Consider the following 26,747-nt stretch of genomic DNA (forward strand, 5'->3'; position numbering starts at 1 on the left):
AAACCAGGCATCCTACCGGCACCGGAGTCGAGACAAGATCAAAAAGGATCAAAAAACTTAGTCAAAAAAGACTAAAAGGGGTAGCTCTCCCGGATCTGCGCTTACTGGCGCGGAAAAAAGAAGAACTGACGTCAGCGCGCGAGGGCGGCGTCTAAGTACTCCGACGACGTCATTCCGGCGCACGACGCAGACGACGGACGCGGAGCCGCAGACGACGCCTAGCGACGCGCAAGGGGTATTGCTGACGAAAAATCTTCCGGATCCAGTCTGACGCCTGGGGATATTCTAAGGTGAGGAATCTAACTAACGTGTTTCTTTCAGATGTAAGTATTTTTCAGAGTCAGTGCTGGGCACCAAGATCCAGCACTGGGAGCTCACCTAAGAGCAGGTGAGTATTTTCGTTTTTGTTACTCGGCTGATTTTTGGTGAATATTTTAAGATTTGAGAAGTCCACACTTAGAAGAAATTTCAGGAAAAAGCCAGTCAATGTTACCCTATGAAGAAAATTTAGTTATTGGTTTAAAGGTAAGTACTCGACTGGCAGAGTTGAGGTTCTGGGCATAGACTCAGGGGTCCCCCAGGGTCAGGTAGGTACAGTTGGTTCACCCACAGCGGCACTAGGGCGGCCGGGTGCAGAGAGAGTTAGGCCCAATGTTATCCTATGAGGGATAGGGGGGCCTTGGTTGGTGGCTGCTAACTAGCAGGCCACGCGGCTGTGGGAGCTGGGCTCCTGGTCACTTACTCAGGGCAAGTGGGGAAGTAGATAGGTGTCTAGGTTGCACTGCCAGGGCCACTCGGGCGGCTGGGTACAGGGTGCTTTTGAGCCTTCGGGCGCTCAATTGATTTCAATGGGAAACCTTCGGTTTAGAAAAAGACTGCTAGCTCGGGGATGAGGATTCTTCAGGTGCCACCACCACTTCGAGAGGTACGTTGGGTAGTTGGAGGATAGGTAGGTATCCCGGGATTGGGCACAGGGGGCCGCGGGGCGCCGGGGTGCCTTTTGGTGTCGGGAAATCTTACCCTCTGTTGATCGCGGTTGGGGGGGCACCTTGTTCTAAGGCTGCAGGCTTCTTCAGGAGTGTCAAGGGAGGTCCTTGGGTGCTGGACTCGGGGTCACAGTCGCCGTGGGGTCGTCCTCGTGGTCTTTGTTCACTCCGGCACAGGCCAGGCTTGGCTGGTGCAGAGTGTGCTGGGTTCGCGGTTCCGGGTTGCTGCCAGGGATTAGAAGTAGATTTTGAGTAGAGCCTCTACTCATGGGAGTCCCAGGGGCTTAGAGTCAAAAGGTAGCCAGGTCCTCTGGGCTTTGTGAGGTTGCTGGCCACAAGAGATGTCGGTTTGGAGCAGGAGCAGGTTCGAGGGTCGACAGGCCGGTAGGGCTGGGGCCAAAGCAGTTTGTGTCTTCCTCTTCTTAGCAGCTGCAGAGCAGGTCTTCTTTCTTCTAGCTCTTCTTCGGATTTTGGAATCTGGGGAAGGAAGGTTCAGGGTGCCCCTAAATACTAGATTTAGGGGTGTTACAGGTAGGTGAAGGGCAGGGACCAATGGGTTCCTGTTCTGGGGTGGGTACACCCCCTATCCTGCCTCTCTCCTGTGGGAGGGGGGCAGTAGCCTAGTCCTGATTGGGTAGGGCTTCCCATCATCAAGATGGCGAGAGCCCGGGGATGTGCTTCACCTCGCCTCCCCCACCTGAGGGGTGGGGTTGGCAGGCTGGCACATCCCCTGTACTTATTTGGGGTTTCCGGCCATGCTTCCTGCCAGAGTGGGGGATTGCAGTGGCCTGGGGAAGCTCACAGAGGCGGCATGCCTTTGAAGCTTCTCCCTGCCCATCCTGGGGGAGGAGATTTAGCACCTCGCCAAGGATGTGCATTGTTGCAGGCCCAGGAGAGCAGGGGCTCTCCTACCCAGGGGTCCAGCAACATGTCTGCTGTGTGGCAGCCTCAGAACAGACGTGGATTGTGGATTAGGTTTCAGGGGGCCTCTCTAAGATGCCCTCTGTGGTGCTTGGTACATTAAATCCCATACTGGCATCAGTGTGGATTTAATGTGCTGAGCAGTTTGATACCAAACTTCTCAGGCTTCAGTGCTGCCATTATGGTGCTGTGGAGTTCGTGTTTGACAAGCTCCCAGCACCATGTACTCTTAAATGGCAGCACTGCACTTACAGGGCCCAGGAATGGACCTGGTTACTGTAGGGGCACAGGGCTCCAGCCTCTGTGCCCACACCACTGGCATAGGGCACCCAGCTAGAGGGGTGGCTGATGTATGTCAGGGCAGTGTAGTTTGTGGGCATGGCACACAGGGATGTGTGCCATGTCGACTCTCTGTTTTGTCTTGTACCCAGACACTCAGTCTGCCAGGGCAGTGTGTGGGTGTTAGGGTACAGGACCTCTAAGGGTGGCACAATGAGTGCTGCAGCCCTTAGAGGCCTTCCCTGGTCACAAGGCCCTGGGTACCTAGGGTACCATTTACCAGGGGCTGACATGTGGCCAGGGTTTGTCAATTTGGTTTTGAGGTTTTTGTTTAGGGAAGGAACATAGGCCCTGGGCACCTGATTGGCAGGAGTCCAGGGCACACTCAGTCAAAGTACATTCAGCATTTCAGCAAAAAGTGGGGGCATACCATGCAAGAAACCTGCACCAACTTTGGTGAACCACTACAGCTAAAATTCAAGTAAGAAATCACTGAACTGCATTTACGACAATGCTAAGGGGCGAACTGTGCTGGGAGGTGAGGCAGTGTGCTCCCATCCCCCATTTGTTTGAAAAGGCTCCCTTGAGCCACTGAGCTGACGAGCTCTTGGCGATGCACCTGTGCGCTAGAGAGAGGTACTGAGACCTGAGAGACTATGGCAGCCTTTCCAGCAACCCCAGAAGGAATTTTCGTTTTTTATCTCTACTGAAGACGGATAATATCCAGAAACACATGTGTCTAGAGATTCACAGCACTAACCTGCACCAACTTTGGTGAACCACTACAGCTAAAATTCAAGTAAGAAATCACTGAACTGCATTTACGACAATGCTAAGGGGCGAACTGTGCTGGGAGGTGAGGCAGTGTGCTCCCATCCCCCATTTGTTTGAAAAGGCTCCCTTGAGCCACTGAGCTGACGAGCTCTTGGCGATGCACCTGTGCGCTAGAGAGAGGTACTGAGACCTGAGAGACTATGGCAGCCTTTCCAGCAACCCCAGAAGGAATTTTCGTTTTTTATCTCTACTGAAGACGGATAATATCCAGAAACACATGTGTCTAGAGATTCACAGCACTAACCTGCACCAACTTTGGTGAACCACTACAGCTAAAATCCAAGTAAGAAATCACTGAACTGCATTTACGACAATGCTAAGGGGCGAACTGTGCTGGGAGGTGAGGCAGTGTGCTCCCATCCCCCATTTGTTTGAAAAGGCTCCCTTGAGCCACTGAGCTGACAAGCTCTTGGCAATGCACCTGTGCGCTAGAGAGAGGTACTGAGACCTGAGAGACTATGGCAGCCTTTCCAGCAACCCCAGAAGGAATTTTCGTTTTTTATCTCTACTGAAGACGGATAATATCCAGAAACACATGTGTCTAGAGATTCACAGCACTAACCTGCACCAACTTTGGTGAACCACTACAGCTAAAATTCAAGTAAGAAATCACTGAACTGCATTTACGACAATGCTAAGGGGCGAACTGTGCTGGGAGGTGAGGCAGTGTGCTCCCATCCCCCATTTGCATGCAAGAAAGATGGCACTTTCTCACAGTCTGTAGCAATAGTCCCAGTGTGAGTCAGTGATGGCGGGGTCAAGGTGGTGCATCACTGCAAATATCATGCGCAAATTGTGGGAGGTCGAACGGCCAGGTACATAGCTAGACTGGTCCGGTCTGATTATCATTGGTAAGAGGGACTGGAGTCTAATGGCAAGGATCTTAGCATAGATTTTACTCTCAACATTTAGTAAGGAGAGAGGTTGATAGGAGTCACAGAGGCAAGCGGGCTTTCTAGGTTTTAGGAGTGGAATGATGACTACTTCTATCAAGGAGGGGGGCAGTGTTCCTATTTCTAGGGCGTTTTCAAACATAGCTAGGAGGTGTGGAGCCAGTATTATGGCATATTCTTTGTAGATGGCATGTGTGAGCCCGTCGAGGCCAGGAGCTTTATCACCAGGTAAAATTATGATGACTTGTTCTATTTCTTCAAAAGTAATGGGAGGGTCCAGGTAGGCCTGATGGGCATTATCCAGGCAGAGCAAATGTGTGGTATCAAAATACTTCGCCAATACAGTCAGGCCGGGTAGAGGCCACGGAGTATAGACTGGTATAAAAAAAGGTCATGACATCCAGTAGCTCAGGAGCAGAAGACACAGATTAGGCCTCAGAATCTAGGAGTTCAGTGACATATGTAGATGCTCATGGGGTGCGTAAAATATTTGTGAGCGTCCTGCCTGTGTGATCGCCCTCACCATAGCGTCAAGCTTGCAAGTGTCGATGTAGGAAGCGAGTTTCACGAGTTTATCTCAGATGTCAGCTAAGATGCCAATGTCGTTAGTATGAAAATATTGTTTTTCCAGAGTCTGAATGTCTCGTTCTACTCTAGTTAGGGTATCTCTAATGGCGTTTAGAACCCTGGAATATTTAGCAATACAGGTGCCCCGAATCAGCCCCTAAAGGCCTCCCAGAGTGTAGATGAGCTTGACTGAGTCTGCATTGTGTATGAAATATTCTAGATGTCATTGCAAATTATTTCCAGGAGTGATGCATCTGTTGTGATGGTTATTTGCGGAATTGGATCCTTGAAGGTTCTCGCTGCTAAAATATTAGGATTGTTCCACCATGATGGAGCTTGATGAACCCTTGGTGAAACTAACACTTGATCTTCCAGATTTCCTCCCGCTTGTTACCATTGAGATGCTAACCATTCCTGGAAGGGTCTCATGTGTAGGCGATAATGAGGTAATATTGCTATACAGGAAGCCATCATTCTTAAAAGTCTCATTGTTTCCACTGGTAGGTGATGTGGCTGAAAAAGATCCAGTTGGTTCTGGAGATTGAGAACCCTTTGGAGGTTGCGGTAAGCTATCTCCGAAATGGTACTGATAATTGACTCCAGATAAGGTTGAATTTGGGATGGTTGGAGATGTGATTTTGTCACAGATTGATGCAGTAAATATATTGTCTTTTGGGTGTCTGCTACATGTTTGTGTTTGTCTGGACTCTTGATCAGCCAATCGTCAAGATGAGGAAATACATGAATGTTTTCTCTTCTTAGTTTTGCTGCTACTACTGCTAGACATTGAATACCCCTGGGGCTGTTACTCCAAAGGGTAGTACTTTGAAGTGATAATGATGTCCAATTACAGCTCAGAAACCTTCTGTGGGCTGGATAATATGGAAGTAAGCGTTCTTCAGGTCTAATGTGGTCATGAAATCGCCTTTTTGAAGTGGTGATATTACATCCTGTAGTGTGACCATGTGAAAATGTTCTGTAGAATGTATCTATTTAATGACAGTAGATACAGAATGGGTCTTAGGGTTCCGTCTTTTTTGGGTATTAGAAAGTAAACAGAGTAAACTCTTTGTTTTGGAATTTGAATGGGACTTTCTCAATGGCCTCTTTTTGCAGTAATGCCTTTACTACTTATTTAAGCAGGTGTAGATGTTGTGGATTTAATACCAAACACAAAGAGATGATGGACGGTGCGCTGAAACTTTTCAGACACTCACCCCCAGTCACAGATCTGGTTTGAATCCATCATTCTTCTTTAGCTCACTTTGCCACCCTTCTTCAGACCCAACCATGTGCAAATCTGTCTTGACCCTATTCCTCATGTGAACAGGCCAGGTCAAAATGCCTGCTTGATAAGGGGAATCACCCCGAAAGCGATGCCAGGATGCTTGTTTCCATTCCAGGGATGACCTGGCTTGGCAGTTCGGCCGGGACTGTTCCCAACAAGGGGGATTAGGGGGAGAGGGGGGGTGGGGGGTGTTTGAAAAAGGTTCAGCGCGCCATCCATCATTTCCCTGTGTTTGCTTTGGATTTAATACCTGCCTTTTTGGTGGAATATTTGGTGGTTGTTGAATTAATTCTAGGCACTATCCTGGTTTGATAATGTCTAGGACTCATTGGTCCGATGGTGAGGTTGATTGCTTGCTCCCCCACCTTATACCTTGATTCTGAAAACATCAGTGGGTTGAATTCCTCTCATGAGACAGTGCTCAACTCTAAACATGGGCCACCAACAGAAGAAAGTGCCTAATTTGAAGTTGTTTGAAGGCAACTGGAGTGCAAGAATTACAGCTGCAGAGACTAAAATGAATTTTTTGACCAAAGTTCTCCAGGCTTGGCTAGCAACATCTGAGCCCTTGCTCCCATTTAAAGATCCCCTTACAGATTCTCTGATGACTAAAGGGTCAAAACCACCTTCTTGCCTGCCAGTTGGCAGTAGCCACACAACATAGACTGACACGCTGTGTCATAGATTTTCTCACCAAGCACCCTTCTCCGTAGAGTCTCATTGATCGATCCAACATATTGAGAATCCAAAAGGATTTATGCCTTTAGGAAATGTATGTTATTTTGCCAGTCTGGCACTATAGTCCATCAATGAAGTCACTCTTGTGGAACACTGTGCACATGCCCTTTGGGACATGGCCTGTGAAATCCTGCTGGTTCCCGTGCTGCCTTTCTTCTGAGTTACCTGGGGTTCTATATGGGCCTGGAACCTCTTCAGTTTGCCGTGCTTCCCTTCAGCCTCACAAGTGCCTCTCTGGTTTCATGAATGAGATGGTGGTGGTTGCCGTCTATCTTCGTAGGTCAGACGTTCCTGTATTATCTTACCTCAATTACTTTCTGCTGAAGATGTGCTTGCCACACTCCAGATAATGGCGAAACTCATAACCTCTTGGGGTTTACCATAAACAAGTCGAAGTTGCACTTGATTCTATCACAGCGGCTTCCATTCTTTGGGGTAATACTGGACACTGTGGAGTTTAAGGTTTTTCCTCTGTTAGGACATCAAGGCTATGATCCTGATGTTTCTTGGATCCAGGTGAGGGTTGCTGTGAAACTTCTTGGCCTTTAGCCTAATGTATTCTCCTTGTTACCTACTCCAGCTGGTATATGCAGGCCCTGCAGTCTCACTTTCCAAATACCAATGTGCCAAGCATCAAAGCTTCCTTTCTGACACTCTCCTGGCCTCGTTTGAGACTGCCTCAGACACCAAAAAGAAAGCATGAGAGTGTCTAGATGAAAGTCTCACTCCCTCGAGTTCACTGGCCAAGGAACAGATTCCTTTGTTGGTTGCAATGCTCCCCTGGGCCACCGTCAACCCCGTAGCAGTCTGAACCCTTCAAAATACCATGCTGCAAATCCTAAGTGTGCCTCCGGCTCACTCTGGTGAGCCTTGGGGGCCCGGACCATCAGTATCTTGAGGTGCACACTGTGCTGGCACAGGTTAAGAGTCTGAACCAAAAAAAATAAAAGACTGTGTTGATAGTTGTAACGAGGCACATGCGCTGGGTTAGAGTCAGGATGCATAGCGACTGCTTGCGCTTTTGTAATATCGTAGTGTGACATTGGTTGAGCTTGGGCTGATGTCAGTTCAAGCTCCAATAAGGGGATAGGCACGAGATCTTCAACTGCCATGCTGGTGAAGTCTTTATTGGTGGCATGGACGAGGTTGGATCTCAGAGCCCAAGTGGAAATCTGTAGTACAGGCCCAATAATGCTTCTCACAAGGACAGACTGATGGGGAGGAACCCGCTGGTAGTAACCTGATTAGAGACCGCTGCGATTTCACGGGCCCCCAAGGCTCACCAGAGTGAGCCGGAGGCACACTTAGGATTTACAGCATGGTATTTTGAAGGGTTCAGACTGCTACGGGGTTGACGGTGGCCCAGGGGAGCATTGCAACCAACAAAGGAATCTGTTCCTTGGCCAGTGAACTCGAGGGAGTGAGACTTTCATCTAGACACTCTCATGCTTTCTTTTTGGTGTCTGAGGTGTGGGATTAAGCCTCACTTTGCTTTCTAATTTGTGAACTTCGACTAACCCGAAGGCTCGGAGCAGGAGGTGGGGTGGCCAAGGGAAAGGCCCTCTGATAGAGACTAGGCACGTGACTTGGAGAGGGACCTGCTTAGAGGCTGAGGTGACTTACAATTTTGCCTGCCGGTGTTGAACCAAGTGCATTAAAGAGCACTTATTGCAGGACTTCCCCCTCAAAAGCACATGACCAACATCGGTTTCCTGCGGTCTCAGCACTGCTTGAATCCTGCAGTTTGTGGTGTAGACACAGTACCCAAGCACACTGTGCAGAGTTTTATGCATCACCTGAAGACTGACACGTTGGGAGTGAAGGTCCAGATCCACTCCAATAAAAGCATAAAGAGTAAAACCGACATCAGCACTTAGGGGTAGTGCTTAAACTCTTCGGTGCACATGACAGCTCCCGGCCGTCATGAGTCACGGTAGGCGTGTGCTCATGACGGCCGGGAGCCGTCCAAACGTTGCCGCTCCTCCCACGCGGTGTTAATTCCCCGCCTGTGCGGGAGAATAAATTAGTGGGTGGAGTTCGGACAGCTCCCGGTAGTCATGAGCACACGCCCACTGTGATTGAGGACGACTAGGAGCAGTCATGAGCACTGCAGTGCCACACCCACCCCCTAGGCCACCCGCACCGCTGCAGAATACGCGCCGCAGTGAAGGGGCTAATATGTGGCTATACACCGTCACATCTGGAAAGATCTAGTCAGCACAAAACCGCCCACCTTTCGGTGCTCAGGAACACTTCTACAAAATTCCCAAGATCCATTCTGGCCCTTGGGGAATATTCTAAGTTGAGGAATCTGCAGTTAGAAGTATCCATCAGGAATTAGTCCCTTCTGAACTTTGATCATACCCTAAGATTAGTACTGCGTCACACTATGGTCCTATGCAATAAGGGTATGCTCTGGGTCTACTGAAAAAGCTGTTTCTAATGCATATTAAAAAATAGCACGAGAGAAACTATATATGAAGGAATAGAGATGGTAAGTCTGTCAAGATTCGAGGCCCTTCCCCACACTCAGCAATGGTAATAAATTGCATATACACAACGCATCTGCATATATAGCCATGGAAGTGAAAATAAACGCGGCTCTAAATAACACGTTATTTAGAGCAACTGTACAAATAAATGTACATCTACACATTTATTACTACAGTGCAAAGGTAACATACAGGTATATTACTGCAGTACAGCAAAAGTGATATGAGAAAAACGTCTTAATGCCCCACAGATTGCAAATAACAATTACTTGCACAACCTTCCTAATGGCTGTTATATCTTCAGTGTGATTGTACGTTGCCGCACAAATTAAACCTCTTGCACCCTGGCTTTAGTTAAATACATTTCATTAAAATAAATGGACATGAAAAAGATGACATGGCTTTGCCTCTCAAGTTATGGCCCCACCCAACACCTCAATGATGATAAAACACATATTACACCCTGTGTATCAGCATATATACTATATACACAAAGCAAAATCTAGTAACTCCGGGAAGTTCTCTTTCTTTAGGTGGTGGGCTGATCCTTTTTATTGACTGCATATATTACACCAATGACACACTGAATCTGCCCATCTCAAATGTAAGGCCCTGATTACGACTGGAGGTCTGTGAGCAGGCCACCACGCCAGCGCTCCGCTCCCAGCCCGCCAACTTTCACTGCATCCCGCCAGATTACGAGTTGTTTTGAAGTTTGGCAGGCGGTCGGCATGACCGTGCCTTTCAAAAGGCACCGCAATGGGTGTGACACAGCCCCTACCTGCACGGCATGGACTGTGCAGTCCATGACGTGCAGGTACGGGGGGATGCATGCATACAGGGGAGCACACATGTGCCCCCCTACATACATCCCTTGGCACAGGGGCAACAGCACCCTGTTTCTTTACCCATCTCAACATTTGTCATGGCGGGTTCATCGCCATGAAAAGGCTGGCGGAGGGGAAAGTTGTAATATTGCTTCCAATAACTGTTGCCCAACCTTCAGGGATTACGGATCCCTGGTGGCTGCAGCAGTCCCATCGCAATCCGACCACCCAACTCGCCAATGTACTCATTTTGGCGGTCAGACTGCAGGTGCACCGGTCCCTGACCGTCACCACACCTCCATCACAAGTACATCGGCCCTTAAGACTCATAATCAGACCCAAAGTCTTTAAGCATAGGATTACCCGTGCTATCCACAAAGAGAAACAAAAAAAAGACTAAATACATTTTTCAGGGACAATGTTATAGTATATAATTGCTAAAATACAATCCAAGCCAACCTGAAATAAGTAAAAGCAGCTCATGACATGCTTGCAACCTCCACCTACGGCCAGGGAACTATTCATAGGTCCTACATTTTGTTTTGCATAACGTACGCAACACTGTAGATAGCATTTGGGTTTGACCTATACTGGGTTGCCCTTTGTGTTTCTGAACAACCCTATGCTTTACAGATGAGCTTTAACCCCTTCGCTGCGGCGGGAATTCCGCCGCAGCGCTGGGGGGTGTGGGGGGCAGCGCGGTGGCCCTGTGCTCATGACGGAGCCACTCCGTCATGAGCCACGGTTGAGCTGTGCTCATGACGGAGTGGTTCCGTCATGACTCCGCCCAGTTGCATTGTCCCCCCGCACAGGCGGGGAAACAGCGCCGCGTGGGCGGAGCGGCCGCCAACGGTCGCGGCATGACGGAACCGCTCCGTCATGAGCACACGGCAACCGTGGCTCATGACGGAGCGGTTCCGTCATGAGCGGGGAAGGGGTTAATGAGAGCTAAAGGTATACATGATGTAGTTTGAACAGCAAAGTGGAGTAGGAAGGTGAAAGCTTAGTGGTTCTATCAAACCTCAATTTCTTTCAAGATGAGATCCGAAGCTGTTAAGATAAACCAAGCTGTAATCAAACTCTGAATGTATGACATTGTTCTGCATTCTATCCATCAACTGTTGTTTCTGCATTTGTCACCCCGAGTGGGACGGGTATGCCCAGACGTGGGTCCCGTGCTTTCCATGCCACTGGAATCAAGCTATCCTGGCTGAAGAGGGGTGAAACCCCGAAACCGGTCCTAGGATGCTTGTTTCCAGTCCAGGGAGGACCTGGCTTGGCAGTTCGGGCTGGACTGTTCCCATGAGGCACAGGGTCAAGACTGATTTGCATATGGCTGGGTTCAAACTGGAATGGCATGGTGAGCAAAATAATGATGGATTTAGGCCCAGATTCCTGTACTGGGGTGAATGTATGACATTGTTCTGCATTCTGTCCATCAACTGTTGTTTTTGCATTTGTAATCAAACTCCAGCACTCGCTGCTTTAAGTTTAGCGCTCACTGAACTAAGCTCTCACATTTTAGTAAATAACACTAATGTTACGGTAGAACCAAATTGACAACTCTACTAAGATTTACAAAAAACTTACCTGTCACAGATGAATTGGATAAAATGGAAAAGGAGTAGGCGGGTGGTGATGTGTTACCAGATGGTCTGGGAAGCAGCGTTCTCTACAGGGTAGGGAAAAATAACATTTAGGACAGCGTGTAGAGCAATGCCAAACTCAAGGCACTTTTCTAATGTGGGTCAGTACTAAGCACCCCTATGCCAGAAGCAGCTTTGTGTAATCTCAATCTAGAGTTAAACAAAGTAGACTGATTCATTAATAATTAATATTCCTCTTACCCTCTTTGTCCAGAACTATGGATTGTACAGTAAAGAAACTTCGCTAATAGTTTCCAATAACAGAAGGTAAATTAATAGGAATAAAAACTATTTAACTAGCTTATATTAGGAGCTGTTTGACAACATTTTACCTTTGTTATAATCTTTTTCTGATATGCCAAATATTAGTAAACACATTAATTAGAAATCAGCATGAGAAAATAATTGCTGTACGGCTTCCAGTTACAGAATAGTTTGACATATCTGCTTAAAAACAAAATTTCAACAGGGTTTGACAAAGTGTCCAGAATGAAAGCAGGATTTATTATACATACTTAACAGGGATAACATTTTGGGACAAATCTAAGCAGCTAGTAAAACTTATAAAAAGGTTGTAAAAAACAACAAAGGTGAATTGTAAATACAAAATAGTGATTTCATTCTTAAAAACCATAAAGGGGAGGGATGGTCAATCTTTCTGACCCACATGCAAAACTAGTTGTAGACAAGCAAAGTTAGGGCCAGAGATTGATAATCACAAATAATAGATAGTATGGTATTTTTGCATTACTATATAAATATCCCTGGGATGGGAAAAATCCATCAGATCCACAGTTAGGCTGCCAGAAGAATTACATTATAGCTTTGTTTCTTTTACTGCAGATGCCGCAACCACAGTGTAATGTCCCAGAAAAACTCCATAAATTGACAGGATTCCCAATTGACTTCTTTCGGTCTAACACAGCACTTGAAGCGCTTAAGCTTGTTTTTATCTTCAAATAATATTTTGAAAGGCTCTAAATGGCCTAGTTTGTGACTGACAACCTGGCTTGGCAGTTTGGGCTAGACTGTTCCCACTGGAGCAGGGTCAAGACTGATTTACATATAGCTAGACCCAAACTGAGGTGGAATGGTGGTCAAAATAATGATGGACTGGGATGCGGCTCAAGTAATTATCAGTGGCTGAGATTCCTTTAGGCATTCCATCCAAGCATGTTTTTATACATTAGTTTACGAATGAGAACACAGCAGGCTGCAATTCAAAACAAGCACTTGCAAAGCCAACAGAGCTGGCTTGTGTTATGCCTGTGATACACACAGTAGCCATAGAAATATACCTTTATTCCAAGCATGTGAAAATGTGAAGTAGAAAACCACTACAGTCACCTCACCATTGATATAATGTATGTCAATAGCACCATGTAACCAGTTACGACATACTGTGGCGCTATATGATCTCATCAAAATATTGGCAAGCATTTGTCTTACATCCTACGTGCTATATATTTGTGATATCACTTGAGAAACTGCACTATCACTCGATGTCTTACAGCAGGTTTCTTTCTTAAACTTTTTCTTAAGCAGACATATTATTGTGGTATGCTTCCTACAAGGTCTCCTTCGGTGATATTTATTTTTTCCTCATGCGTATATATGCCTCTTTCTCAATTGCTCCCAGTACAATCGTTTTGACCTTCAAATGTTAAGGTAAAGATTAACTGAACTTGAAGAAACCACAGTTTTTTAAATATATTTACATCACCCTTCTTCTCCAGTACAATGGATTACCTTTTTACTATGACTTAAAATAATTTAGGGCCAAACAAGTTACCGATTGCTAGAATAATCCTGATCAGATGGCCTCCAAGTATCTAATGTGAGTGGCACCGTGCAATGCTTCTAACCCAAGCGACAAGTCTTGCATCAACCACTATAACACTTTAAACCATTTTTTTTTAAACGTGTCTGTGACATGCAAATTAAAAATTTTATATCCAGAAAATTTTCCACCAGTTATCTGTCCACTAATGTTGCAATTTAAGTAATGCTGATAAGGACACATTTTCTGTGGAAAAATGACAAATCTTAACGAATATTCACTTGTATTCACTGTACGAGAGAGATAGCAGCTGATCCTTGAGTCATGTATTTCATACAAGACAAAATATTTGACAGATCATTATCAAATGGTCAAATATTGTTTTGAGAGACTAGCACTCTGCAGAAAAGTCCAATATGTCAAACTGAACGAAAACTACATTTTCGACACCGTCAACATGTTATGCAACAGACACTGGCAAACAAACAAGGCCAAAGCCAAACCTAATACCATATGGCAAAACTGAAATACTCCTTCTTAACCAACAGATGCAAAGTAAAGATCATGATGATAAGCTGAATAGAAATTCAGGATAGTACACACTCCCGTGTTGCATTAGGTTTTAATGCACTCATGTTGGCCAAATCAAATGTTATCATTCATCATATTCCAGTCCACACTAGGTGTTTTAGCCAAGTGCACTGGAGAAAGGCAGTCATTCAATACAATATTTTTAAGCACAGACATATCTAACATTTCATCCAACTCATTTTCTTGTTCTTAGGAATTGCAAAACGTTTGAAGCAAAAATATATTAATGAATCCAGGTTGAGCAAACAACCTCTTCCCAGGGAGGTAGTGTGAGCCAAAAACTCAGAACTCAACAGTTAATCAAAAGCCACAATAATGTACTTTCAATCCCAGTGCACATCTATAGTTAAAAATAAATTACTTCAATTGTACAGCAGAACACAATACTCCCGATCCCAAAGGTGGTTCAATTACAGGGTTGCGACTTCACCTACGGGTTCTAGTGAAGTTTGATTACCCTTAACAGTGTCCCTCGCCTTCACCCACTATTTGGGAAATCCCCAACAAGCATAGCATAATCTTTGTTTGAGCTCAGGTACTTATCCCTATCAATTACTCCAAAGAATAGTTTGTAGGCCAGTTAAATTTGCTTTATGCAACAAAAAAAAACTGCATTGACAAATTAGCCTTCAAGCAGCAGGGTACATTTTTGCACAAGCCAGGCAGTTTCTCAGCTCGAAAGGACTTACTTTTGCTTTGCAGATCAGTAACGCTAGCATGCCTATCCACCTACTTTGCACAGATCAGACTGCAGCTTCTCTCTTCTCTAGGCCAGTACGGTCAAACAGCAAAACAAGTCTGCTTGTCATGGGCTCTGCTTGAGATGTTGTGGCCTTTGGGCTGATGCAGGTAGGCACTTGTCTTCAGCAGTGGGCAGCCTCTGGCCAATGCAAACAAGAGTATGTGTGTGAAAGTCGCAGCCTATGGGCCCATGCAGGCGGGTGTTCATCTTCTGCAGTTGAAGCCTCCAGGTCGATGCAGCAGCTCGTCACCAGTGAATAGGTAGGTAGCAGTGTAGGAAGCTGGCTCTGTATATACTATACGAAAGTGAGGTATAGTGTGCAAAGAGTCCAGTGGAACCCCAAAGGAAGGCAGAGGTAAAAGTTAGATACAACCTTACTCTCTATTTGTTGTAGTGTGGTCGAGCAGTAAGGCAGTATCAGAGGACAGTGTTGAGCATGTGTTGTACACACTCAGTCAGCAAATGAATTCACACACTCAAAGACTGAACTTCAGACCAATTGTTTTTGTATAAAAATATTCTTTTAGTTATTTTATTTCTAGAACAAAGCAAGCCTGGCACAGGTAAGCAATAAATACTTAACAGTAGTAAATGCTGATTGTAACGCAGTTTGAATTGCAATTGTAGATGTACTCTGGTTTGACTTACAGTATTGTTTCAGAGAAATGCAATGACTTGTAAATACAGTACATAGACTTTAATGGGATTTTCAGTAAAATAGCAGGGAAGTTACTTTTGGATTACTTTTCTTACACAGTGTAGTATACCTGGATACTACACTGGGACATCTACTGCAAACAGGTAAGCAAAAATATTTATGTTAATCGGTACAATTTTAAAGAATTTCTTTAGGTTTTCAAACTCCACACTTAAAAACTTTTCCAAGAAAAACAGTCAATGTTATCCTATGGAGGAAAATATGGTTATCGGTTTTGAAGTAAGTATTTGGTAGTGGGAGTTGAGGTTCTGGGGGTAGACTCAGGGGTCCCCCAGGGTCAGTGATGCACTCTTGTTACACCCTCAGCGGCACTAGCGTGGCGGGTGCAGAGTGTTGAGGCCCAATGTTATGCAATGGGGGATACGGAGCCTCCGGTTGGTGGCTGCTGACGAGCAGGCCACTTGGCTGTAGGAGCAAAGCTCCTGGACTTGAGGTCAGGGCAAATGGGGAAACAAGCCAGCACAAAAGGTGCACCATCAGCGGCGCTGTGGCGGCCGGGTGCAGAGTGCTGTTTTGGCGTCAGGTGCCCTGTTGTTTTCAAAGGGGATTTCCGGTTTTGTTTTTTAGCTGCAGGCTCAGTCCAGGAAGACTTCCAGGAGGAACCATCAGCTGGGCAGGTAAGTTGGAAGGCTCGGGGACCTAGGTGCACCTCGGGTTCTTTTCTCCAGGGTGCAGGGCGGCTGGATGCAGGGGTGTCTTTTGAGGTCAGATTTCACCTTAACATGCAGCCTGCAAAGGCAGTGTGAGAGTGTAAAGGTACAGGACCTCTAAGGTTGGCACAAGAAGTGCTGCAGCCCTGAGAGGCCTTTCCTGGTCGCAGTGCTCTGGGTACCTGGGGTACCATTTACCAGGGGTTGACCTGCGGCCAGAGAGTGCCAATTGGGTTTGGTACAGTTTTGGGGAAAGAACACAAGCCCTGGGAGCCTGAATGGCAGGGACCCAGGGCACAGTGCATCAGCAGTATAGTGGAATTGCTAGGCAGCACAGTGACATTCTAGTGGATATCTTCTTCACACAGTTCACAAATGGAACTACAATGGGAGAACCCACATGATTCGGGTCAACAATGGCTTTGCTCTTTGAAGGCAATGTGCTACTTCTGGGTGTTCACCACGTTGGAAATTGCTGGGCTTCTCCTCCTGGACAGTCTCTACAAGGCCAGGACCTATCCTTCCGTCTCTGACAAGGCAGGCAGGTTTCTAAGTTCTATGCAGACCCTCAGCTTCTCCTGTTATTGACATACTTCCACATGAAGTCACCTCACCTTTGGGAAACTCTGCTGTCCAGCAGCCACCAGCACTAATCAGACAGTAGCGTTTGAGTACACTCTGTTCCTTGGTCAGGTGGCTGAGGTCCCTTGGGTGTTGCCATATAGTTGCACTGCAGGAAACCTGGGACACCGGTGAGTCCTTTATCATGGATGGATTTTCTAAAAAATTTTTAAGAGCGCACCCCCTTCCTTAGTGGGACTGGCTAAGGGTGGTCTCCTTGTTTTGGTCTCACTTAAAATACCATGTACCACCAGTATGGTAGACTGTCCCTCATCCCATTTGTTAGCAATAGCGCTGATGTTTACAAATCATCCCCCCCCAGTCGGTAGTAAATTTCTACGACTCCTTCTGTGGAACATTTGATACTGAACATATTGCCACATTAGAGCGGTTTCTTAAACACTATGGTGAGAGGAAACGCTCTTACTACGAGGTTATAATTTTAGGTGATTTCAACACACATCTCTGTCAGCTCGACTGTACCTTTGCGAAAGGCCACATGGATAAAATACCACTGGTCACCCACTTTGAGCACACAGAACTAGGTTACTGTTTGGAAGAGCTCCTTGCAGCTAATAATCTGCTTTGCCGGGAACAGACTGGAGCGGATGTTTCTGTTCCCACATATTCAGGTAGAGGCTGTTCCACCACCATTAACTTTATAATGCTTTCTACTCCTTTTGTTGTCTGCAGTCCATAAACTGAGAGTCTCCCGGAGCACTTACAGTGATGATAATCCTACAATGCTGGTACTGGCCCGGTCCTTAGCCATAACAAGGAAGGAGGGCAGGAGTATCTCAAATAGCGCCAGTAGTACAAGAGTTGAAGCACACAGATTAAAATGAGAGAAGGTGATACCTGAGGCCTTTTTAGACAATCTGTATGTGGAAAGCGAAGATGAGATCACACTATGTCTTGATAGCGAAATGCAGGACAGATCTGTATAAGTAGGCTTTCCTGTTTTCAGTTTCTATTTTTGGTAAATTCTGGTGGGGTTTTTTCAGTTTTTTCAATGCCTTAAAAAACGGTGGATATCAGTGGTTACACATTTTTACGCCATTAAAAACAACAGAAACAGTGTTTTTCCAGTGTTTATGGAATTTTAATTTAATTTTAATTATTGCTTGCTTTCTGCGCTGATAGTGCATGTGTATAGGTAGTGTGTGCACAGGGTACATGAGGACCAAATACATTTTTACTGCACTAGAATGAACTACTAAGTCAATAGCATTCTTCATTAACTCTGAAAATTGTAAAGATGCTTTCAGCATACCATCTAGCAAGTGACAAGGATCTCTTACAGGGAAGCACTTCAGCTCAGGTATCGATTTTGACAGGCCATCATACAACTTGTTCATATACGTAGCTGAATTACTGCAAATACAAACAATATCACTCCAATCTTAATTGAACTTGGTAAGAACTTTTTTCAGCAGCACTGTATTCCATGTTTACCAAACGCCTGGTGTCATGTTTTCACCACTATCTCAGATGCTTGGTGACAACATTCTTTTCACACATACCTGTCACTACATCTTGCATTGAATGTTTGAAAACTGGGGAGTTTGGCAATTCCCGTACAATCAATACTGACTCACTACAAAGGGGGGCAGATGTATCAAAGGATTTCACCCATTCTTTGTCTGTGGGTAAATGTGATGCTATATATTAGGAAAGATTCTAATGAAACCAGCCATTTTACCTATCAGTAAAGTCAAATGTAGCCAAAATTTCAAATATGATTTTGATATTTCCCGATTCTCTACAGTTTATAAAATAACTAAATGAGACCTAAAAATCCATCTAAACACTTCATCTTTAGACCAAAGATCACAAACCTAAAAAAAAACAGAAGGAAGAACACCAGTGATGACTATTTTCCTTTTGGTGGGGTTTTATCAGTTATTATAGGTTTAAACCTAAAACCAAATAGCCTATGTATAAGATACTTTTAATAAATTAACCAAGCAGATGGCAGACAATTGAACAACTCACTGTAGGTCTAATGGAGCCAAGGGGAAATAGTGGTTTGATGGCAATTGCTCCAAGAAACACAGGAACTTAATGATGGTTCTTAAGCAGAAAACAAAGGTTGAGCAAAGTATCAGGGTCCGTAAGAGGGCCTATTAACTTGCAACCCAGCAGAGGAAAAAGATTATTAGGTTGAGTGTCAGGCCAGTGTGCTGGCAGATAGTACCACGTTTTGGGAAGTGGTCAATAGCCCCTTCTTTTCAGACTCAGCAAATTCCAGAGTGGACTGTACTATAGCCTTAGAGAGATAGGTCCAACATTTTGAAGGGATGTACAGTGGCGATGACCTGGGGGGGTTAGACAGAGTGTGGGAGCTTGGAACTGATGCCTTACTGTTGTCCTTCAATGTAGAAGAGGTAAATAAGCCATTGTGGACACAGCCGAGGGAAGGCGTCGGGACTGGGCGGGATCCCTCCAGACCTTTATAAAACTGACCCTTCGACTTCGGCCAATATACTGACACAGGTTTTTAACAAGGACTGTTTGTGTGGCTTTCCCTCTTATTGGTACAAGGCTATTATTTTACTTATTTTTTAAAAATGTGCGAGGGACGACCCAGTGTGTTACAGTCGGATCTCCCTTTTAGACTCAGCCGCAAAAATTATGGGCAAGGTGGTCCTGGAGCCCCTAACTTCCTGGTTAGATCATTTTAATGTTATTTCAGATTTACGGTATTATTTTAGACAGGGCAGAGGGACACTGGACCAATGCATCAACTTACACATGGTGGTGGGGAAATACACCATAACCAAGAGGGGTTGACGGCACATGGCTTTTATGGACCTACCTTGGCGTACGACCTAGTCAACAGATCCAAACTCTGGCCCATTCTTTTGGATATGGGCATGGATGTAGATCTGGTTGCTTTTGTACACTCCTCTCATTCTAATATCACAGCCGCGGTGAGGTACAATGGGGATCGCTGTGTGTCAGCCTACTGGGAGGTCAAGATAGGGATACGGCAAGGGCGTATTCTGCCCGCCCCCCCTTGCTGTTTACCCTCTAAATCAACAAGTTAGGGATTGCACTGTCAGCATCCAGACATTCCTAGGGCTGGCTCAAGACTTATTCCTGCCTTATCATATGCAGATGATGCAGTGTTCTTTGTTTGGACTGCCGTAGGTCTTCAAAATCTTTTAAATACTTTTATTGATTTTATGGATTCTCTGGATCTCGTAACCAATTTTTCCAAATCCCCCACTATGACGATTGGCAGCCAGAAGGACACTGGCCGCAAGTTCTTCTGTAGGGGGTAGAACTTACTAAAGTTTTGACTTTCCCTTATTTGGGAGTGTTGTTTGACGACAGAGGGTTGTGGGTCGCGCAAGAGCACATAAAAAGAACATTCTGGCAAGGGCAGCGGGTGCAACTATGGACTTTGCCAAGAGATTAGGGGCTAAACCTGTACTCGCACTAATAAAGGTTTACAGAGAAAAATCTATCCATATGGCCATTTACGGATGCGATGTATGTGGGTACAAAGATGTAAGAGAACAACAGGTGGTGGAAAATAAATGTTTGTGTAGACTCCTTGCTTTCCCCGCTTGCACCCCTTCTTTCACGATGCAGGAATACATTTCGGGCCTTATTGCAGTTGCACCGATAATGCGCTGGCTGAGAATCTGGTCAAGCCCAGCTCCCACCTTAAACCAACACGTCTTCGAGGATTGTACTGAACTTGAGGGAGCCTTGCGTATCCCCTGGCTAGGTTATCTTGTGGAGCAGCTGAGGATGCTAGGCCGCCCTGATCTGTTTACGAACCCAAGACCATTTCACCCTAGTGACACGAGAGACATCAAACACAAGTTTATGGCTAGGCAGTTGGGGGAAAGGGAAGGCACGGAACTTACTAAGCCCATGGCGAGAAAATATATAACATTACGTTCAAGCTTGCAGGCGTAGTCTTATTGGTCACTTGTCAATTATGTCCATCATCGCTTCCTATTGACCAGATTCAGATTCAATTTTATACACTGGTTATTAGCTTTGCCCAAAGGATTTTCAAAGCCAGGTGTCCCAAAGCCCTGTCCTTGTGACAACTTCTCAGAGCAAGACACTATGCACTTTATATTTTTATGCAAATTCTATGGCACACTGCGGAAAAAAATCATCCTTCCGTTGTTAAGGAACGGTCAATTCCCACAAGTAAGGACAGCACTGTTGTACAAACAAATGCCTTCTTCCCCTGTGGTCTGCCATGGTGTTGCTAGCCTCTTTTCAGGAGCCCTAAGACTTAGGAAGAAGCTGTTTAAGGATTAGAAAGCTCCTACTTGATTTGACCTTCATGGGTAATATCAGTGTTTATTCAATGGTGGTACATTTTATGGATTGAACTCAATGTTTTTGCTCCTGTGAATGCACTGATGCACTTGCACTTTATATGTCTAATTTTTAACCCCTGATTTTGCATTTCTTTTTTAATATCGAGCCTTAACCTGCCTTTTTTTATAAACGGTATTAGATGATTTTTTTCATGTTAATTGGAAGCGAATATGCACTAATGGTTTCTTTTAAAGCTCCATGTACTTATTTCTGCTTTTAGGTACATATGTTTTATTTAATGTGCTTTTATGGCCTACATTGGCTGAATAAAGAATCTTTGACTTGACTTGGTCAGGGTAACTGGGAATTGGAACAAAGTGGGGTGGCTTGTATACCACTTGAAAACATATTTTCAAGATGGGAGATGTAAATCCGTTAATGTCTTAGAACTAGTTTGATTCTTTTCTAAATGTCTTTTTTTAGGTTGTTCCTCGGGCATAGCCTTGGTAGACGGTGATGGCTTCCAAAGCAAGTAACAATGATACTGGCTCCTAAAAAATGCAAAATGAAGTGCGAGAACTCTGCACCAGGCTACAAACAGCCTTCCTGAAGCAGTAACACAAGCTTAACAATGGGGAGGCCCTACCTAGAAACTTCCTCACCCTGGACAAAAGAAGCTGCTGTCCCACTTTTCATCCAAACCATCTACCACAATGGTAGCGCTCAGGAAAAATTCTTAAGCACTCCCTAGCTAACAAGTCTTCAATTAATTTCTATGGGTAGCCCTGTCTACCATTGTTCCTCGCTTCAAGGCCGGTGTCTGTACCCTCCAGTCACAGGAATGCAAGCCACACATTCTGTGTGTGTGGAAGATGCAACCACCCTCCATCTTATGCCATACTAAGCTAGGAGCCATCCAAGATGGATCACACTGGTCCCAGTACTCAAACTCACACCACACAAAGTACTACTACCAAGTATGTGTCACACATCCACTCTGCACACACACGCAAACTCACACTCACGCATACACACGTCAGTGCAAAGATCTGGGGGTCACATAGAAGCAGAACTTTAGACAGGAGTAATTTGTGCAGACTTGAGAGCAAGACTCTACACTGCTGCAGAGACAGGAGATCCTCTCTAAACAGACCCTCCAGCATTTCGCGATTCACGAAAAAAATCGCGAAATCGGCTGACTAGCGCGATGGCAGCAATATTTACAATTATCGCCGCGATATTTGCCAAAAAGTGTCTGCAAAACAAACAATGCCCGTTAATTGGCTGTGCGCGCACACGTCACTACGTGCCGCCGTCCAGCCCCCAAAACCTGCTTCCTCCTGTACAAGATCCTTGCTTGGCTGTTATTCTGACACTGGCCATTACATTATGTCACTTGGCTGACACATTCAGCATGAAAAGATACCACAGTATGCAAAAGCAGAACTTTACGAGCACAGAATTCTGATGAAAACTTTCAATACCCACTCCTGGCTTCAATTGTGTTAAAGTGTGGCACTGAATGCCAGCTGCCAAAGAACAACAAAAGCGCAGAAGTGCCAACAAAGTTGCCAAAGTAAACATATTTTCTTTTGTCGGTAAAATCTTATTGAAGAGAAAATATTGCACATAATCCATGCAAATTCAAAGCGGATAGGTACATTTTGTAGTTTACATGTATTCGACCACTGTCAGTAGCATTCTGTTATTGTTGCCCTTACCAACACGTGTACGTAACAAATTGTGCATTCTAAGCTCCGAGAGTGCACTTTTGTTCTAGGATGAATTGTATTGTTGTAATTAGAACATAAATCTAGGACACCATGAGCGTAGTTCTTCACCAATAATCCCACCACAGTGTAACACATTTTAAAGTGAGCCAGGAACAATATGTCGGAGCTGAAAGTTGGGAAAGGTAGTTGCAATGTCAGATGCACTTCGGAACCTTAAAGAAATTAGTATGGATAGTGTTTTACACAAGACTTTCATTTCAAAATGCTAAACACCTTAGGTGTTCGGATCCCCCTCCATCCCCCTTTATCATTTCTTCCAGCAGTAATTAACAAAATGGATAAATCAAGTCAAAAGGCATGGGTTTTTCAAATACACGGATACAGGAGATAGCAAGTCTGAGAACCATAGGGGACTTATTTGCAGGGCTTTCTAACCACTGCTACTTCAGCTACATACCTCTTTCTGGTCAGAGGTCACCAAAATGCTTTTTTGAAGGAAGCATTAGTAGACATGCAAGTGTAGCTTTTATATGTAACAAAACGTATTCCATTTAATAAAATTGTCATTCAATCAACTAACGTTATGTTATGTAAATACTAAATATGTTTTAAATGGGCAGAAATACCGGGCACCTGTGATAAAGTTCCCTCTTTTTGCATGGCTGCCCCCACTTTTTGCTGAATTGCTGATGTACTTTGACTGAGTGTGCCCTGGGCTCCTGCTAATCAGGTACACAGGGCCTATGTTCTTTCTCTAAAACTGCATTGAAGCCTAAACGCAATTAGCATCTCTGGCCACAGGTCAGCCCCTGGGGTAAATGGTACTACAGGTACCCACGGCACTGTGACCAGAGAAGGCCTCTAAGGGCTGCAGCACTTATTGTGCCACCCTTAGAGGTCCTGTACCTTCCCACGCAGACACTGCCTTTGCAGGCTGTGTGTTTTGGTGCAGAACAAAGTGAAGAGTCAAAATGGTATACATCCCTGTGTGCCATGCCTCCAACCTACTGCCCTGGCATAGATCAGTCACCCTCTAGCTGGGTGCACTATACCAGTGGTGAGGGTACAGGTGCATGTGCCCTGTACCCTTACAGTGTCTAAGGCCATTCTTAGACATTGTAAGTGCAGTGCTACCATTAGGAGTATATGGTGCTGGGAATTTGTCATTATGAACTCCACTGCACCATAATGGCGACACTAAAAACTGAGAAAGAAGAACAAACGTTACTTACCTGTAAACTGTGGTTCTCCAGTATTAGTATCTTTCATAGATTCACATGCTTGAATATTCCCTGTCGTCAAAGTGGGAGTCCCCCGGTACATAACATAGCAATGTAGCAATAACACAGCCGTAGATAGGTAAGAAAAAACCATAGAGTAGCATTGAATCATAGAGCTTTTAGATAGAAAAAACTTGTCACTTTTATAACATATTACAGTCATTGTGAATAGTCCAAACTCCAGCCAATCAGGGGTTAGCATCCTTCAGAATGTTCTCCTCAGAGGCTCAGACCCTCAGATTTTCGTAGCACAAGAGTAACAGAGTCAAGGAGAAGAGGAGAGCCTCTGAGGGGAGGAGGGTGGGTCGCATGTGAATCTATGAAAGACACCATTACTGGAGAACCACGATTTACAGGTAAGTAACTTTTGTTCTTCTCCAGTATTGGGGTGTCTTTCATATATTCACATGCTTGAATAAGAATAGTAAGCAGTGATGCCAAGATAATGCAAAGTACATATAAAATCATCATAATACACAGTACAAAGAGATACTGAAGCATAAAGACAAAAAAATGGTACCTTGTATACAGGGGGAGGGAAGCAACAGAGGCTCACCTTACTTAAAGAGATTACGTAGGACCGCTTGCCCCACGGCTGAATCAGCGTTGTCAGCAGCTTCCAGACAGTAATGTTTGGTAAAGGTGTGCCTGCTGGAACATGTTGCAGCCCTGCAGATGTGTTGAAGAGGTACACCAGCAAATAGCTCAGTAGAAGAGGAAACTTGTCTGGTAGAATGCACTTGAACATTTTCAGTAACTGGCTTCCCAGCTTGCTGATGGCAAAAGGCAATTGTAGTAGATATCCAGCATGCAATAGTCTGTTTGGTGACTGGATGTCCCTTTCGCATCCGTCCATAGACTTACGGACACTAGCTGTCCTTTGCAGATAAATTTTCAGACATCTCTTGATATCTAAAGAATGGAGAGTCCTCTCTGCTGGCGTTTGAGGATTAGGGAAAAAAGGTTTTTAAAATGACTGGCTCATTAAGATGGAAATCCGAAGGAACTTTGGGGAAAAAGGCTGGATTTGTGCGGAGCAATACAGAGTCCTTGGTGAATTGAAGAAAAGGCGGTTTAGTAGTAAACACCTGTATGTCACTGACTCGACGTGAAGAAGTGAGAGCCAACAGCAGCGAAGTCTTCCACGTAATGAATTTTAGATCGATCTTATGGATGGGCTCAAACGGTGGCTTCATGAGTTGTGCCAATACAATGTTTAAATGCCAAGGAGGAGGCGGTCGACGAATTGGAGGAAACATCCTAAAAAGACCCTTGAAGAACTGCTGAATGACTCTGGAAGAGTAAAGAGAGGTGGAAGGGGTGGAAACATCCTGTCGAAATCTTGTGATTGCAGCCAGAAAATCTTTACGAGTAGAATGCGAGAGGCCAGATTTTGCTAGATGTAAAAAGAAAGGCAAAAGTTGGTCTGGTGTGGAATGAACAGGATGTACCTGAGCAGCGTCGCACCATAGACAGAAACGTTTCCATTTGAGCTTGAATGTTTTCACAGTGGAGGCTGCTCTAGCCTTACCAAGAATTTCCCTGCAGTCGGAAGGAATGTTTAAATTGACAAACTCATAGTGCTCAGGTTCCATGCCGCTAAGCAAAGAGAGGCTGGGTCGGGATGACAAACCTGTCCCTGATCCATGGTCAGAAGGTCCAGAAGTGGGCAGAGCAGAATCGGGTTGCACTGCGATAGGAGCAGGAGTTAAGTAAACCAGACTTGTCGAGGCTACCTGGGAGCTATTAGAAGAATGCGGCAAGGTTCTTTCTTCATTTTCCGAAGAACCCTGGGGACCAGAGGAATCGACGGAAAAGCTTAGGCATATATTTTTGACCAGTTTATCAAAAAGGCATTCCCGCAAGACTCTGGTTGGGGAAGCCAACTTGCGTAAAATGGGCATTTGCGGTTCAGATGGGTTGCAAACAGATCCAGATTCGGGGGGCCCCATAACTGAAAGATGCGATCCAGTGTGGGTTGATGCAACTCCCACTCGTGATTGGACGAGATTGACCTGCTTAGAGAGTCTGCTAGAATGTTGGACGTTCCCGGAACATGCACTGCAGTCAGAGTGATTTGATGCTGGATTGCCCAATCCCAGATTTGTTGAGCTTGAAGAGATAGCAAGATGGACCGTGTGCCCCCCTGTTTGTTTATATAGTGCATGCATGTTGTGTTGTCCGTCCGGATCAACACCGAAGCTCCCTGGATGATGGCGCGAAAAGCCTTTAGCGCCAGAAAAATGGCAAGTAACTCTACAAGGTTGATGTGCCAGGTCCTTTGGTGGGCATCTCACCGTCCTTTTACTGTGAGGTCCTGTAGGTGTGCTCCCCACCCTTCGAGAGATGCGTCCGTTGTGAGAGTGAAACTTGGAGTGTCAACCAGAAACGGACGACCGGAAGAGACGTTTGTTTCGAGAGTCCACCAGAACAGAGCCGTTTGCATCCGAGATGTGACCTTGATCATATCGTTAAAAGATTCTGAGACTTGAGCCCATTGCTCGTCGTGTTCCTCCTGGATGGGTCTCATTTTCAGGCGGCAGTGAGGGACTAGGGAATGCAAGAGGACAACATCCCTACGAAGGACTTCAACTTCCGAACAGAAACTGACTTTTTTAACCGGAGGTAGACCGCTAGGTTGCAAAGTCGTTGACGCCTTTCACGTGACACAAAGGTCTTTGCCAGTTTGGTGTCCAGGATGGCCCTCAAAAATGTCCTGAGTTGAGCGGGGACAAATTGAGACTTGTCCATGTTAAACGTAAGGCCCAGAGACTGGAAGAGGGACCTGCAAAGTAGAGTGTATCGGGATGCCAGTTTGAACGACCGTGCCTTTAGAAGGCAGTCGTCGAGATAAGGAAGAATTTGCAC

The 26,747-nt window shown here is 45.3% G+C and overlaps 1 protein-coding gene across 4 annotated transcripts in view; it reads right to left on the reverse strand.

Annotated features, from left to right (window-relative positions):
• Positions 1-26,747, reverse strand: part of CRAMP1 (cramped chromatin regulator 1) — a 1,093,426-nt gene that overhangs the window by 424,087 nt on the left and 642,592 nt on the right. For all 4 annotated transcript variants that reach the window (XM_085628165.1, XM_085628163.1, XM_085628164.1 and 1 more), the window contains exon 14: positions 11,416-11,497. In XM_085628165.1, coding sequence (XP_085484291.1) covers positions 11,416-11,497 — 82 coding nt within the window. The remainder of the gene's footprint in view (positions 1-11,415; positions 11,498-26,747) is intronic.

This window comes from Triturus cristatus, chromosome 10, assembly GCF_964204655.1.
Source record: "Triturus cristatus chromosome 10, aTriCri1.1, whole genome shotgun sequence".
Classification (NCBI taxonomy): domain Eukaryota; kingdom Metazoa; phylum Chordata; class Amphibia; order Caudata; family Salamandridae; genus Triturus; species Triturus cristatus.